The sequence below is a fragment of the Gadus macrocephalus genome, chromosome 17, assembly GCF_031168955.1.
Source record: "Gadus macrocephalus chromosome 17, ASM3116895v1".
Lineage (NCBI taxonomy): Eukaryota > Metazoa > Chordata > Actinopteri > Gadiformes > Gadidae > Gadus > Gadus macrocephalus.
Window position 1 is genome coordinate 14,185,546 of NC_082398.1, and position 17,111 is coordinate 14,202,656.

The 17,111-nt window shown below is 44.9% G+C and overlaps 1 protein-coding gene across 4 annotated transcripts in view; it reads right to left on the bottom strand.

The window, feature by feature from the left end:
- Positions 1–17,111, bottom strand: part of LOC132475467 (nck-associated protein 5-like) — an 80,126-nt gene that overhangs the window by 32,249 nt on the left and 30,766 nt on the right. For all 4 annotated transcript variants that reach the window (XM_060076621.1, XM_060076620.1, XM_060076623.1 and 1 more), the window contains 2 exons: positions 16,747–16,908; positions 11,930–11,998 (listed from right to left, as the gene is read on the bottom strand). In XM_060076621.1, the coding sequence (XP_059932604.1) occupies positions 11,930–11,998; positions 16,747–16,908 (231 nt within the window). The remainder of the gene's footprint in view (positions 1–11,929; positions 11,999–16,746; positions 16,909–17,111) is intronic.

Consider the following 17,111-nt stretch of genomic DNA (forward strand, 5'->3'; position numbering starts at 1 on the left):
GAAAACACAACGAGAAAGACTACACGGCTCGTATGTGACGTCACGCTCCCTGCGACTGGCGTGGAGAAGACCGACAATCTTCCCATCGGCATAACTGAAACTCTGCACGTGCCCCGACTTATAATGGTTTTCACCTCTTTCGATGCTTTTATCCTCCCCTTGGAAAAAGCGGTGAAGTGGGGCAGAGAGATCGCCATCTCTGTGCCGAGTTCCAAGGGCGGGTGTGGTGACGTATATCATATGCGTCGAGAGCAGCTAAGAGCTGTAGTTCACAAAGCGGCCTCACATAAAACCTAAAATTATCAAACTTCTTCACGAACATTTTTAGTTTTCTTTGCATGAAAAATTATCATTTAAATCCACAAACAACATATGTGTAATCCAGGGCATATAAAGACTGGGACCAGAAAATAATTATTTTCTCTCCATTGACACCCATTCATTTTTTTCGATCTCATAGGTCCCATGAGCCCTACCGGAAGGGGCGTGACTTCGCCACTCTATTGAACGTATCGCAAATACGTTCGTTGTCAACCTATTTTTTGCCATTCATTTACCTCTAGGATTATGTTTGGTTGAAACGTATCCCAAATATGTTAAATGTCAATGTATAGCACATTATTGTCATTAAGGCATATTTCCCTTTCGGGAAACGTTTCATTTAACGTAATTTTGTCCCTGATTACGTTTTATTGAACATATTGCAAATAGGTTCGTTCTCAACATTTTTGTTGTTTTTATTTAAGCTACCTCTTGGATTACATAGGCTACATTTAATTGAAACGTATCCTTAATAGGCTACGTTAAATTTCGATAACACATTATTGTCAGTATATAGGCATAGGCCTACCTCTCGGGGAAGCGTACGTTTGATTGTAATGTTAATAGTCCAACGTTATATCAACATGTCACAAGAGGAGAAATTATAGATGCTGACGGGGTAACTTGGAGCGGGGGTTGCTTTGTTGATTTCTTTATCTAGGGCTATAGCTGTGGTCAAAGCGGGAAGTGTGCGTTGTCTGGGCGGCTGCCTGAACTGAGCTGCAGGAAATTATGTTCACATGTTTCTTCATTCATTCATGAAGGCTATACCGGTGAACGGTGACGTCAGACTCACGCTCACCTACAAACCAATCAATGTCCAGTATCAGCCTGTCCTCTCGGAAAATACGACCACGTAGGTGGTTTGTTCCGCCACAGATTACGACCCATTGGAATTTATCCAAAACGAGAGGTAATAGGATATTTTTCCGTGAAATGGCGGAGGCGGACAATAGGATATTTTAGTATTTGGGTTTGATAGTTATGACGAAGAATATTTGAGCTCTCGACAGAAAAACATGGTTGCTATGGTTGCTATGGACGCTGAAAACAGCAGCACGCATGCCGTTTAAATCATGGCTATAAAACCTTTTTCTTTGCTGATTATGCTATTTTACGTAACCGTGTAACGATATTTAATTTAACAACTTTAAAACAACTTTAAGCCCGGAAGGAAAAGGTAATTCACCGCCGGAAGTCGGGAAGGCCCATGCAAGTGAACGGAGCGTTCCACGACATTGAGAAGAGCCGTTTAGTAAATAAATAAATAAATAGATTTATTTATTTATTTATTATACGGAGACCACCAGACTTCCTCGAGGTAACAAGAATGGTCGATTAAATTCAAGATGGGAGAATGGCGATAGGGTGGCGTACGGTCCATGGCCTTGCGTCTGAATTTCATTCATAGAATTACCGAGTTGATGGTCAATGGTCAGATACAGATCTTGTTATAACGATAATTGAATAAAAGCTATGGTCAACTTATAATATTTTAACTAAAATAATTATATATATATATATAGAGAGAGAGAGAGAGAGAGAGAGAGAGAGAGAGAGAGAGAGAGAGAGAGAGAGAGAGAGAGAGAGAGAGAGAGAGAATGCATATTTTAATATTTAATGAATTAAATAAAATAAAGGCTTTAAACATGTGACATGCCTACGTTTTTTTGCCACGTGACAAAAAACGCGTCACGTGACTCGCTAAGGTTGTTCTGCTCGCAACCCTTTCTCATCAAAATTACGTTCCCAGAGAACTATTCGGCATTCTCAATTACGTTTGTCTAAAAAAAGTATTTTGTCCGTGATTACGTTTTATTGAACATATTGTAAAGACCTCGCCGGTGACATAACGATGTCGAGTCATTAGTAATTGAAGGAACTTTGAATGAACCAAAACCAGGTCACTGAAACCCGTAACCAATGGCAGAAATCCCACCCAAAACAAACCCTGGTTACCCCGGCAACCCCCAACACGGTCTCACTCATGTGCAGGCCCCCACCCTCGTGTTCTTCCAAGGCCCTACCCCAGCTGACCTAATGATTCGCCCCCACATTGATTGACAAGAAGAACATTACAATACATGCACACAGAACAACTGGCATAACGGACAACGAAATACCATGCAACACATAACACACAAACTATTTAACTGTCCCAGGGTCGCTACAATATCGTAAATACGAATTCGTTCTCAGCCTATTTTTGGCATTTATTTACCGTGTTACTATGGCAGAATAAAGAATAAATTCATGCATTATCATTCAACTTGAACACGTGTTTTTACGGTTTTTACAGTGGTGGAGAGGGATGACGTAGGATGGCAAACCCGGAAGTGAGCGTCGCCCTCGTTTCCCTTGACAAAAAGCCAACGGGTTTTCCATTGGATTTTTGATTATCCTCAACTCCTCAAAAACGGAAAATAAATAAATAAATAAAAATAACCGTGCTCCAAAGAACGAAGTGTAAACCATGCATTCTGAATGGGAGTGTTTCTCAGATTTTTCCATGCTACACAACAAAATGTAAACCCATGCAAATAAAGACTTCATGGTCATAATAATTTAAATATCATTAAGCTACTACTGAGTGTGTAGGGAAGTATTCTATTTTTTTCAACGGGGCTGTATCCAGTCACTTGACCGTCATGGTTGCTATGGTGGTTGCTATCGACCGCCTAATACTCGTGGCTCTAAAAACCACGCGGCAAAGGAGCTGCCGTCAATTGGGTTGTTTTGGTCGTAAACTAGAGTCCGATGGTTGAAAAATAGACAGATATTCCAAGGTATCCTTAAAAGGCATCTTGGATGTGTTTATTTTCTGCAGTTTAGACTTCTATAACTAATTTTTGAAAGCAAAACACCAAGCTCATTGATTTAACGAGGGAGGGTTATTTGAAACAATTTATTAAATAAATATTTGTGAGAGGTCATTCCTTCTCCTGATTTGACTTCCTATCTATGTCTAGGGTAAACCTAGGCTGACCAAAAGTCCTCTTTTCCCCGGACATGTCCACTTTTTACGTCCCGTCCGGGGGGGTTTTATTAATTGATGATAATGTCCGGTTTTCGGACATTATCTCGTCGCATATTTGTTTTTGCCTCGTCGCATATTTGTGTTTCTGGGTCTTTCACATAACCTACTAGTTATTACCATTGTATATGTCTATGGTTATTACGGCCTTCCAAGTTCTGGAAATGGTATCTCCCTTACGTTCCACCTTCTTGCGCGAGCTGACTGTAGAGAGAGTCTGTCATTGGGCGACCGATCTCAGGGTTGCCAGAGCCACGATAATTATCCTCCAAATACGACCATTTTGAGCCTTTGGTACGTTACTTTGCCAATTCCAATCTGGCAACATTGAGCACCTTGCCGCTTCCACTCTGTTTACAACAGCACATTACATCTGCAGCCATGCCTAAACGTAAATGTAAGTTCACGGACGAACTAAAGAAAAAATACCCATGTTTTCGCCTCGCCCCCCCGCGACGAAGTGTCCTCTTTTTCACAAACTCAAATCTGGTCACCCTAGTAAACCCCTGCTGTCCACAAGCATCCCCCCCCTCCCCATATGGATTTGGAGAATTGTTGCCACGTCCCAGTGGTGGAGGTATCATATATATATGAAAGAGGGCATTCAATTATAGCCTACTACAATGATCGATTAGGAGGCCGAAGCCCTAAAGGAAGTGATGCAATAGGTGACTGAGTCGACAACATTTAAGTAAGCTGTATAGGGTCTCTTATATATCAAAGGGGGTCTCAAAGGACGCATACGCTTCAACCTGTGGCTCCAGCACTACAGGAAATGACTCGGCAAGTGCTCCATCTCGTTGCAACTCACCCAGCGGCTCGCTTGCAAGATTTTGGCCTGAAGTTCTTCCCAGACCTACACCCTAGCCATCCAACATGCATATCTGAGAATCAGGCCTCTCTTTAATAATGACAAAAAGTTATGAGAGAAACACACATTAACTTTTTGTTATCTCATAAGCGGCGTGGTGCCGGCTCCTTTTGACCTTTTGACCCCCGACTTCAAAAACGTGGCCACAGGCCAGCTGTGTCTACACACCTGTAGCCACAAATGTACACCTCCATCCCACAAAGAATGGGGACTAGAAACTAACCTCTGTCTTATGTACATTTACTGTACTGTTGGAGGTCACGCCCCTTTGCCGACCTTTTCGAGATAGCTAGGGATGCTAAAATGTTTATACACATTTCCCGGGGCCCCGTGAACGACATATCCGAGTTTTGGAGTTCTAGCCCTTAGAAAAAAAAAGTTTTCCCAAATGGAGTGTCATTTGGACAAAGCCCCTCAGAAGTGTAGCCTGCAAGACCTAATGGTTCAGATGGAAAAACAGTTTTTGAGATAGGAAGGTCCTACCGCCCTGAAATTTTAATACCTTATTCTAGGGCCTTACTGGGACCTCCGCACCGAAACTTGGCCCGGTCGGACCCCGAGGGCAGGAAGGGGGGGCCCTTCCTGCCCGAAACTTGGCCCGGTCAGACCCCGAGGGCAGGCCCCCCCTTCCTGCCCTCGGGGTCCGACCGGGCCAAGTTTCGGTGCGGAGGTCCCAGTAAGGCCCTAGAATAAGGTATTAAAATTTCAGGGCGGTAATCGAAACAAATGACAAATGTTATGCCCGCGAAACGGGCGATCGCGTCAAATGACGTAGGAGGGTTCTTGAAACATAATACAGATAACGGATCGCTAGATAACACTTGTTTTTACTTTATATTTGTATTGTATTGAATTGTTTAATCGAATTTAGCTAGTAAACTGAGTGTTTTAAGCAGGTTTCATAGTCTAGAATGTTCAAGAACCTTCCTACGTGATTTGACGCGTCATTTGACGCGATCGCCCGTTTCGCGGGCAATTTTTTTTATTGTTTCGATTAAACAATTAAATACAATACAAATATAAAGTAAAAACAAGTGTTATCGCTATCTATCATAATACAGATAGCGATCCGCTATCTGTATTATGTTATTTCGTCGTTTGGAAACATGTTTTCTGCATCGCGTCGTCTGTTGCCGGGCAGGTTGTCAGGTTGTCAGGATGTAAACAAACGATGACGTAGGCCGGTACAATTTTCGCCCCCGGTACAATTTTAACGTAATCGAATATTGTTTCGATTATTGTTTCGATTAAACAATTAAATACAATACAAATATAAAGTAAAAACAAGTGTTATCGCTATCTATCATAATACAGATAGCGATCCGCTATCTGTATTATGTTGTTTCATCGTTTGGAAACATGTTTTCTGCATCGCGTCGTCTGTTGCCGGGCAGGTTGTCAGGATGTAAACAAACGATGACGTAGGCCGGTACAATTTTCGCCCCCGGTACAATTTTAACGTGACAGCGGAACAAACCACCTACGTGGTCGTATTTTCCGAGAGGACAGGCTGATACTGGACATTGATTGGTTTGTAGGTGGGCGTGAGTCTGACGTCACCGTTCACCGGTAAAGCCTTCATGAATGAATGAAGAAACATGTGAACATAATTTCCTGCAGCTCAGTTCAGGCAGCCGCCCAGACAACGCACACTTCCCGCTTTGACCACAGCTATAGCCCTAGATAAAGAAATCAACAAAGCAACCCCCGCTCCAAGTTACCCCGTCAGCATCTATAATTTCTCCTCTTGTGACATGTTGATATAACGTTGGACTATTAACATTACAATCAAACGTACGCTTCCCCGAGAGGTAGGCCTATGCCTATATACTGACAATAATGTGTTATCGAAATTTAACGTAGCCTATTAAGGATACGTTTCAATTAAATGTAGCCTATGTAATCCAAGAGGTAGCTTAAATAAAAACAACAAAAATGTTGAGAACGAACCTATTTGCAATATGTTCAATAAGACGTAATCAGGGACAAAATTACGTTAAATGAAACGTTTCCCGAAAGGGAAATATGCCTTAATGACAATAATGTGCTATACATTGACATTTAACATATTTGGGATACGTTTCAACCAAACATAATCCTAGAGGTAAATTAATGGCAAAAAATAGGTTGACAACGAACGTATTTGCGATACGTTCAATAACACGTATCCACAGCCAAGATACGTTTTTCAGACAAAATACGTTAAATGAAACGTTCTCTGAAAGGGAGATATGCCTTAATGACAATAATGTGCTATACGTTGACATTTAACCTATCTGGGATACGTTTCAACCAAACATAATCATTGAGGTTAATAAATGGCAAAAAATAGGCTGAGGACGAACGTATTTGCAATACGTTCAATAAAACGTAATCGCGGACAAAATACGTTTTATGACAAACGTAATTGAGAATGCCGAATAGTTTTCTGGGAACGTAATTTTGACGAGACAGGGTTGGTTTGACAGCCAAACTTGACTGTTTAAACAGAACAAGTTTAAATGGCCAATTGTATGTTGTACATCTTGGTACTTACAAATAGAACTTAGCATTGTGTAGCGTCTTATCCTAGCTATCTGTGTTGTATACGGGGAGTGGGTCAGCCTAAATTTTTTAATTCTTAGCACCTGTTTAGATGAATATCTTTACTAAATCGAAGGCAATATATTGTTTCGCTTTCTTCTGACAAATGTACGTAAGTCTCTTTTGATAGAAGCATCTGCTAAATGCCCTTAATGTAAATGTAAATTATTATCACTGCAATATCCTGAAACAATATTATTTTTAAACCTTATTTTTTACTCTGATGCATACCAATTTCTTTTTATAATCGTTCCCCCCCTCCTCTAGGGGGACGCCAGGCCTATCCCAGCAGTTGTACAGCCAGAAGGAAGACAACGGCTACTAGCGGTGACTGCAGGACCACCGTTCAGAAACACATCCTTTGGTCAATCTGCCTTATCGGTTTAAGTAGTGGGTTAGTGTAACCCTAATCCTCAAACATTAGAAGCTCAGAAAACGTTGCATTATTTAAAACCAGCCTGAAGCCTTTGCTAAAGTCTGCACAAACATCTCCACACTAATGCTGACCTTGGAATTATTGTTATTATCAAACAGATTTTTTTTTATTTCACACTGATGGAATTTTATGTATTCAATGTTTTATGTAGTTCATTTGTTGTTCTTGTTTTACCTTCTCAGGGACAACAGATAAAGATTAGCTGCTGGCTGACTCTGGTGCAATAAATAATAATGGTGTTCTGTCCTTGTAAAAATAAACCGTAAAAAGAATCAATAAAATAAAAAAGAATCAATGAATGACCTGAGTGATCAACGTGACTCGTCAGAGTGCAAGTTGCGTCACTCAGAGAGATGGTTTGCAGGGACAGATTTGGTAGTGACACAGCTGATAACCTATTCTTGGAAGCAAAACACCAAGTTTATTGGTTTAACGAGGCATGTTTATTTGACACAATTTATTAATGTATATTATTCATATTAAACGTCCAAAGGAAATGCAGTCAAATCCTTAGCCCTAAGTCCCAATCATTCACTTATTCATTGTCCTTGTCACAGTCACACCCCAGCCTCAGCAAATGCTCTGCCTCGTTGCCCTCACCAAGCAGTTTCATTTTGAGCTTTTGAGCGGAAATTCTTCTCAGAGCTCAACCCTACAGATCCAACATGCAGAGTCAGACCTCAAGTTCATAATAATTTATGAGCAAAATGCACATCAAATTTTTATCAAATTCGGGATGTGGTGCGGGTTCTTTTTGAAACCCAAGCTTTTCAATCTTGTCCACAGGCCATCTGGGTGAACTACAGTTGGAGGTCACGGCCTTCTTCCCGCCCTTCCGAGATAGCTAGAGATGCCAAAATCCATTCGTTCCCCTTGGTCCCAGGAACAACTTCTGATATTTGGATTTCTAGCTCTTGCAGAAAAAGGTTGGCCTGAACAGGCTGGTTTTTGACGGAGCCAAGAGAGACCTAGTTGATCAGAACGAGGTGTAAAAGGCCGGTTTGGAGATGGGAAGGTCCTACCGCCCTGAGACTTGAAAACCTTATTCTAGGATTTGACTGGGATCTTAACACCAAACCATGGCCCTTTTGGACCCCAGGTCCACGGTTACGAGTTAGGGTTAGTGTTAGGATCTTCACAGTGCGATCCCCAGGTTAAAGGTCTAATTGCAGTTTCTATCTCTTGTCTACGAATTAAGATTAATTTATCACAACCTGCTTGTGTCACCGGAGGTGACATTGCAGTTATTTCTTTAAAAAGCTGTTGTTTTTTTGGCATGAAAACCTATTAGATAGTTGTTCATTCAGAAAAACAGAGCAGAATTTACTTTATCAAGTGAATGCATTTCACTTCCTTCAATGGCGCTGTCTGATCAATGAAATAGCGTAGGACAGGAGGCGTGTTAACCCCACACGTGTTTTAGTAAAGCGTACGTGCGACTTACAAAAGCACGAGTGCGCGCTTTACTCACAAAAAATACTCCAACGTTACCGCCAGGCTCCGTACGTTTCAATAAAGCATTTCAGGATGCATGAATAAAAAAGAGACCAGACGTTTCTATCTTATTCACAAGTCGTTTTATTATAAAATCATTAAATACATTCCACAGTCCACATAAATTCTACAACATTAATCTGGTTCTCTATTCCTTATTCCTATAAATAGGCAGCTTGCCAGGATCATTGCATTCAAAAGAAATAGTCAAAAAACACAGCGCATGAATAATAACCTTCACAAATGAGGGGGTCATGGCCGTGGCCGGTCGGGAGGCGCTGTTCTGTCTGGCGCGCTTTGCAATATATTTCATAGCCAGCGGAACCTATTTTACGCCACAAACAAAACCATTTACGCCAGCTCAGCTGCCACACATAACGTTGTTTTGCCAACGGGTGCACTATGATCATCGAACATCAGACCCAAATTCTTAACCAACTTGAACTCTGCTTACATTGTATGCATGGTTGCTCCTTATCACAATGTCCAAGAATTAATATTTTCGGGGGTTGGCTAGATGTTCATACAATAATAATAACTCACAAGTTTTGAGTCCAGAAAGAGATTTTGTCAGCAGCAGGGGTGTCTGTTTTGTTGGGGTGGGGACTGTACTCTACATATCGGTGGTTTGCAGAAACGTTAGAGTAGCTCCGGCTCCTTCTGGCTCCTGGGTTGCCAAGAGACAGCCGATGTCGTAGAGAAACAGCAGGTTACACCAACGCTCCCAACTAGTTAGTACCACACTTTCTAAGTGACAAATCACAAATCCACAGGGACTAGGATCTGATGTGAAAGGTGACGCTAAAATGTTATCCAATGGGTGGATTTTGGCCCGCCCATTTATTTGCATGAATATTTAATATTGTCCCCCTCAAGCAGGCATGGTTTGAAAATGCTAATGCAGTGGACGACTTCTTTTAAAATTCTATTTTTTAGATTCATATTATGACAAAATATAGCATTTGTGCTATTGCAATTAAATTGTCGACTTTAAATATGCAATTGGATACGTTCCACTTTTTCATTATGACTGAAATAAGGCGTTCATATTGTGAAAAATGATATATTATATACTATAGGGTTAGTGTTACGGTTAAGGGTCCCTTTTAGTCTGTTTGACGTAAATGTAACCCCCCCCCCCCCCCCCCCCCCCGCCAGGGTAGGTTGTCGGCTCATGCTCATGCTTCCAAAGCCCATACTTATATCCTCTGTTGGTGAACTACATAAATGTGGGCACCGAGTGATATCACAGCACGTGGCCGTCTGCAGCGAGGTTCCCCCCACCCTCCCGGACATGGGTGGAGGTCATCTACGTCACCCGGCCTAGAGGCCCCGGCTGCTGGGGTACCAGTCTGGCTTTAGGGCTCCTGTTAACCGTAACTCTATTACATTATTAATGGTTTTAAAGTAAAATGATTACTAGTCCGTTAGTAAAATATGAACTAACAGTTAGTTAATTGTAAGTTAATGCTTATTACTGCCTTAACTAATGTTAGCTAAAGGTATTTACGTTTAGCTAATAATAGTTAAGGCAGAGTCAGGCAGAGTAGACAGTTTTAAGATTATTGTTTGTTCTCAAAGAGATTATCTATTCTTTTTTGGAAAATCAGAATGTAAAAGTTGTGGTATTGCTTTTTATCAGTGATTTATAATATGATAAGAAATGCTATTTCAGTGTTACATTTGACTAGATAAGTCAAAATGTAATAAAATGAAAAAGAGCTCCACGGTGCATACTGAGCCAATCCTCCGGTTGACCTCTTCCCTCTGTGTGCTTGTGGAGAGATTCCTCAGCCTCGGACAGACTGAGAGCTATCACTCTCACTCCATAACCTTCCAAGGAGAACAGGAACATCTACCCACCGCAACAACTCTAATTGGTTTCTTTCTTTACACCAAAACACCTCAAGTTCTCAAAGGAAGCAGTCGCTATGGCAACTTACCCATTAACAGAGAATCCTTATAGAGAGAGAGAGAGAGAGAGAGAGAGAGAGAGAGAGAGAGAGAGAGAGAGAGAGAGAGAGAGAGAGAGAGAGAGAGAGAGAGAGAGAGAGAGAGAGAGAGAGAGAGAGAGAGAGAGAGAGAGAGACAGAGAGAGAGAGTCAGACTGTGGTGCTATGGTCACAATGCAGAGAGTGCTACTCCGCCCTGGAGCCACAGCCCAGCGGGGGGGCTGCAGTTCAGAGCTGGCCCTCCCAGGTAGAGGGCCCCCACGCTGAGCTGAGACTGTCCCCTGGACACCGCTACCCCTGGAACCCTACGGCCTTGTCTTCCTTAATTACACATGGACATGTGTTGTCTGGAATGCCCTGTAGACTACACAGCCCACCTCCACACATTAGTGTGTGTGTAGTTTGTGTGTGTGGGCGCATGCTTGTGTATAGAAAAAGTAATTTAAGCCTCTGGTAGCGTGTCCTTAACCCAGCCTGTCTGCAGCTTAATAGCTCTCACAGAGCTCTGGGTTAGAACAGAGCGTGATGTAGCTCTGTGCTGTTGTCCACTCCCAACTTTTATGAAGAAAACATACTGTTCTGTAACTGACATATACTGTGTGTGTGTGTGAGTGTGTTTTTGTGTGTACGTGTTTGTGTACGTGTGTGTGTGGGGTGCGTGCGTGCATTTGTGTGTGTCTGTATGTGCATGGGTGCACGTGTGTGTGGTGTTGTGTGTGTGTTTGTTTTTGAATGTGTGTGTGTGTGTGTGTGTGTGTGTGTGTGTGTGTGTGTGTGTGTGTGTGTGTGTACATGTGTATGTACGTGTCTGTGTGTATATGTCTCTGTGGGTCTGTGTGTATGCGCGTGCATGTGCGGTTCTGGATGGGGGTAGGGGTACGTGTGTGTGTGTGTGTGTGTGTGTGTGTGTGTGTGTGTGTGTGTGTGTGTGTGTGCGTGTGTGTGTGTATGAAAGGCCATAGGGGTCATAAACCCCTGCTCAGGCTTGTACTTTCTTAATGGTACACGAAATGTCCTGCGCTGATCAGTGCCAAAGCCATGTCCAATTTCACATGCAAGTACTATTACGGAGCATGTGTCTACGTGTGCGTGTGGGCGTGATGGTGCCCGTGTGTGAGGGGTGTGGATGCGCTCACGCACGCATGTGTGTGTGTGTGTGTGTGTGTGTGTGTGTGTGTGTGTGTGTGTGTGTGTGTGTGTGTGTGTGCGCGTGCGTGTGCGTCTGTGTGGGCACTCACCTCATCCAGACAGTGCTCATACTGCCTCCTCTGGTTGTCGTTCTCCAGGGACAGAGCAGAGTTCTCTGCCTGTTGGACCAACAGAAGAGCAGCCGTCAAGGGAAACAGCCTCAGTGATTTCCCTGGTTCTCCTGCCAGCTCCTCGCTCAGGGGACTCAGAGGTTCAACCGCTGGCTGATAATGAACGGAATCCACGCAGCCATTTGATCTCAGGAGCTTTGATGTGTGAGGTTCCTTTAGTGGTGCTGGATGTGTTTACATAAAGCACAGACTTGAAGCCAGCGGAAGATCACTGTGACTCAGAGACCCAGAAATTAGTATCAGATCGAGAGGTACAGTGAGAGACAAATAGAAAGAGAGATAGAAAGAAAGAAAAGAAGAAAAAAGAAAGCAACAAAAAGAGGGTGCCATGTGGATCAGGAGGTAGAGCGGGGTTCCTCATAACCAGACGTTGCTGGTTTGATCCCCAGCTCCTCTTTGCTGAGTGTCAAGATGTCCCTGAGCAAGACGCCTCACCCTGACTGCTCCTGATGAGCTGGCTGTCACCCTGCGGGGTTGACACCGCCGTCGGTGGGTGAATGGGTTAGAATGGGTGAATGTTCGGAGATATTGTAAAGCGCTTTGAGTGGCCACTGGTTAGAATAAAGCGGTACAAACGCGAAAAGAAGAAAAGACAAAAAAACGCAAGAAGGAGTGTGTGAGCGCTGCCGAAAAATAAAGGAGCTATAAATCCGGACACCCAGCTTCCGCAGTGAGGGCCCGGCTGTGAGGGCCCCTCCAAGGTAGTTCAGGTGTAATTCAATTACTGATAAAGGCCTGCCTCAAGGCGGGCGCTAGCTGCCGCCGCAGCACCGGAGCGGGATCCACTCTCATGATTAAGACGGTAAATCTCAGAGGCCGCTCTACAGAGCTCCGCTCTGCAGTGGTCAGAGAATTGTTGTGAGCAAACTTTCCTCGAATGCCAGTTAAACAACATTAACGCACACAAAATAAAGCCCAATTAATCTCCCCCTCCCTCCCCCTTGTGGTGCCTTCGGCCTTCTGGACTGTGAAGCTGCACTCAGAGGTTGTGCTGATGCACTTATGTACTGTACTATCAGAAGGTTGTGGTCTGGTTCAGCCTAGACATGAATAGCTCTGCAGTAATCTCCCGGTTGATGGTAGATGAAATAACCGCCGATAAAACCGGGGGCCAACAGCTTCTTATATTATATTACATTATATATCAACCGTGTGACATATCAAATTACGTGACTGTTTTCTGTAGCCTGAGGTCTGTACCTAATTCCTTTTGTCGAGATAAAACAAAGCAAGTTATCCCGGGGGATTTGGGTCTGGTTGCAATTTCTTCCGCTGAATCTCAGGTGGTTCATTGTGTTAACAGCCAGCACATACTTCAACAAGACAAAAATGTTGACCTCAAGTGTATGCCTGGGGCTTCTATCTTTAACACCACAGTTTGTACATGAACCTCACATGGAACAGAACGATCCTGGCACTGATGGTGGGTTGGAAGTTTTCATTGTCAGTTACCCCGAACAATTCCAAACGAGGACAGCGCATCAGGAGGGGTTCCCATAAGCCTCGTGCGACCGAGCTTGGGCCACGTTCTTGATCCTTAACTCTGACTTGCATCTCTCAGAGCAGAGTGGTCCTGGTGGATATAATGGAACACGCTAAACCGCTAACGGCTAAATTAAACAAAGATAACGTCCCCAATTCAGACCTGAGGTTTAATCGCAAGTGTGTGTTGGAGTAGGCAGAGGCTCTCATCCTAGATGAGGAATTATCAGAACATTAATGGGACTGTTTTCTTACTATCCCATACACCAAAATGTTGGAAAAATGAATGTCTCCTCCTAGGGAATCATTTTCACTGAATTATTTACTGTTTGGCTTTATCTGAACCATCGACTCGTGGGTTTTGGCTCGCAATCATGAAAACACACTCGATAAACACTCATGTGAAGGGAGGGTTGTGATGGGAATTATGTGGTGCAAGATGTGAACAAGACATCTTATTAATCATGTTTTTGGTGAATCACTTGGGGTAACTTTGTCATTTAACATTTAATCTGCCTCTAGTTAATATTCAATTATCAGGGGGAGTCTAAATCCCTTTTAAATAATATCTTGTGCGTGTAAAGGATGTAGAAATATTCATTTAACAAACCACACGTTTTTTGTCAGGGTAGCCAGTTTGACGTTCACATTTCATCTGGATTACACGTATGAGAGAATACAGCTTCAAACGTCAAATGGAGGAGCTGCATTATCACTAGTATTCAGCCTCTGTGGATACTCACAGGACGCTGTGGCCAGGGGTTTTCTCCAACCCCGAACCATTGGTCTGGGAGTCCAACCAACACATACACTGACTACTCACAAACATTGAGCAGAATCTTGCACAGCGAACGAGACCTCCTGCTGAAGGCCTCCTACAGGGGAGACAAGCTCCCAACCCAAAGGCTATCCTGCACCGCCCTAGTGGGCACCGGTCACGTCAACCCAAGGTGTGCCCCTTCACCAAGTCAGCTCCACCCCCTAACAAAGGACCCTGAAGTCAGTTCCCCCTCCTCGTAGGGATTACAGAGGACCCTGAAGTCAGTTCCCCCTCCTCGTAACAGAGGACCCTGAAGTCAGTTCCACCTCCTTGTAGGGATTACAGAGGACCCTGAAGTCAGTTCCCCCTCCTTGTAGGGATTACAGAGGACCCTGAAGTCAGTTCCCCCTCCTTGTAGGGATTACAGAGGACCCTGAAGTCAGTTCCCCCTCCTTGTAGGGATTACAGAGGACCCTGAAGTCAGTTCCACCTCCCCCTCCTCGTAACAGAGGACCCTGAAGTCAGTTCCCCCTCCCCCTCCCCTTAGGGACTAGAGGACTCTGATGGCGAGCCAGCCGCTATGCTCCCCATGGGGGGGGGTGGGGGGGGGGGATATAGTTTGGCGGGGCCTCGAGCGTGGCAACGCGTTGCAACACCCCTCCCCCTCTCCAGTGGTTGCTGGGGGGAGATCACGACTTTATCAATGGAAGTGCTTAGAACCAGGAAGTGAAATTCCACCCGGAGTCTGTATGGTCCGCTTGGACAAACTGAGAGTCGATGCTCCAATCACAGGACAGATGAGCTCGCTGCAACACACGCTCATTTGCAAGAAGTGAACTGAAGCTCAACTTTTGTCCGTCCCTTCACACGCACCATGAGCAAACTTCGCACGCCAGCCTTCCCAGAATCCCTTGGTTTGGCAAGAGATTATTAGATTGTGTTATTATATGTTATTATTATGTTAACACAGGGATGGTGAGGAAGAGGAGGAGGAGCTGCGGCTCTAAATGCTAACTAGCTGTTTTAATTAGCGGCTGCAGGGTCTTCAACAGGTGTTTTTGGGCGCCGCCTGCAAGACGCCCTCTCTGCTCATAACAAGAAACACGTCCTTCGCTTTTCTGGAGATTATTCAACGGATAACGAGAGGAGGAAGGATGGAACGGTAATTTGTTTTGTTAATGAATCACTGCCATGTCTGCCCAGTGTTCACGGGCTGAGCAGGAACAGAACACATTGTTCACTTGTGTTCTTACATGCCACACTGGGGACGGTCTCATTTTGTAAGACACGGATGGAACTAATGTCAGGTATTTGTATGTACTGGTCGTCTGTATGCCTGCCCACCTGTCTGTCTGTCTGCTTGCTTGTTTGTCTGTCTGACTACATCTCTGACAACCTGAAACCCAACCATCTGCTCTCCATGTCTCTGCCTCTTTCTGTCTGTCTGTCTTCCCCAATGTCTGTCTGTCTGTTGGCCTGTCTGTCTGTCTGTCGGCCTGTCTGTCTGTTTGTCTGTTTGTCGGCCTGTCTGTTTGTCTGTCTGTCGGCCTGTCTGTCTGTCTGTCTGTCGGCCTGTCTGTCGGCCTGTCTGTCTGTCGGCCTGTCTGTCGGCCTGTCTGTCGGCCTGTCCGTCTGTCTTCCCCGATGCCTGTCCGTCTGTCCGCCTGTCTGTCTGTCGGCCTGTCTGTCTGTCTGTCTGTCTGTCTGTCTGTCTGTCTGTCTGTCTGTCTGTCTGTCTGTCGGCCTGTCTGTCTGTCTGTCTGTCGGCCTGTCTGTCTGTCTGTCTGTTTGTCGGCCTGTCTGTCTGTCTGTCTGTCGGCCTGTCTGTCGGCCTGTCTGTCTGTCGGCCTGTCTGTCTGTCGGCCTGTCTGTCGGCCTGTCTGTCTGTCGGCCTGTCTGTCTGTCTTCCCCGATGCCTGTCTGTCTGTATGTCTGTCGGCCTGTCTGTCTGTCTGTCTGTCTGTCTGTCTGTCTGTCTGTCTGTCTGTCTGTCTGTCTGTCTGTCTGTCTGTCTGTCTGTCTGTCTGTCTGCCTGTCTGTCTGTCGGCCTGTCTGTCTATCCTAAAGTGAGCCATTTTGTCCAACAGAGCATGAGGAGGGGGATAGAAGAGAAGACTGATGTGTTTGTATATGTTTGCGCGCGCGCGTGTGTGTGTGTGTGTGTGTGTGTGTGTGTGTGTGTGTGTGTGTGTGTGTGTGTGCGTGTGTGTGTGTGTGTGTGTGTGTGTGTGCGTGTGCCTCTGTGTGTCTGTGTGTGCGTGTGCCTCTGTGTGTCTGTGTGTGTGTGTGTGTGTGTGTGTGTGTGTGTGTGTGTGTGTGTGTGTGTGTGTGTGTGTGCCTCTGTGTGTGTGTGTGTGTGTGTGTGTGTGTGTGTGTGTGTGTGTGTGTGTGTGTGTGTGTGTGTGCCTCTCTGTGTGTGTGTGTGTGTGTGTGTGTGCCTCTCTGTGTGTGTGTGTGCGTGTGCCTCTCTCTGTGTTTGTGTGTGGATCATTACCTCCAGAGCTCGGAGCCTCTCCACCAGGGGTCTGCTGTCATTAGGCTCCTTCTCCTCCTCCGGCACCCCGCTGGCCGGCTGCGGTGGGGCGGGCCGGTGGGCCGGGGCGGGGGGGGCTTCCAGACTGTCCTGCTGCTTCCACATCTCCTCCAGGAGCTTGTCCTGGGGGGCCAAGGGCGGGGGGTCAGAGAGGGCGGGGGGTCAGAGAGGGCTGGCAGCGCCTCCACTACAGGGCGGCAGGAGCCAGTGGTGATAGATATAGCTGGGGTGAGGCTGGAGTTACTATAGTTGGTTTGAGGCCATAGTTGCTATAGTTACTATAGTTACTATAGTTGGTTGGAGGCTATAGTTACTATAGTTACTAT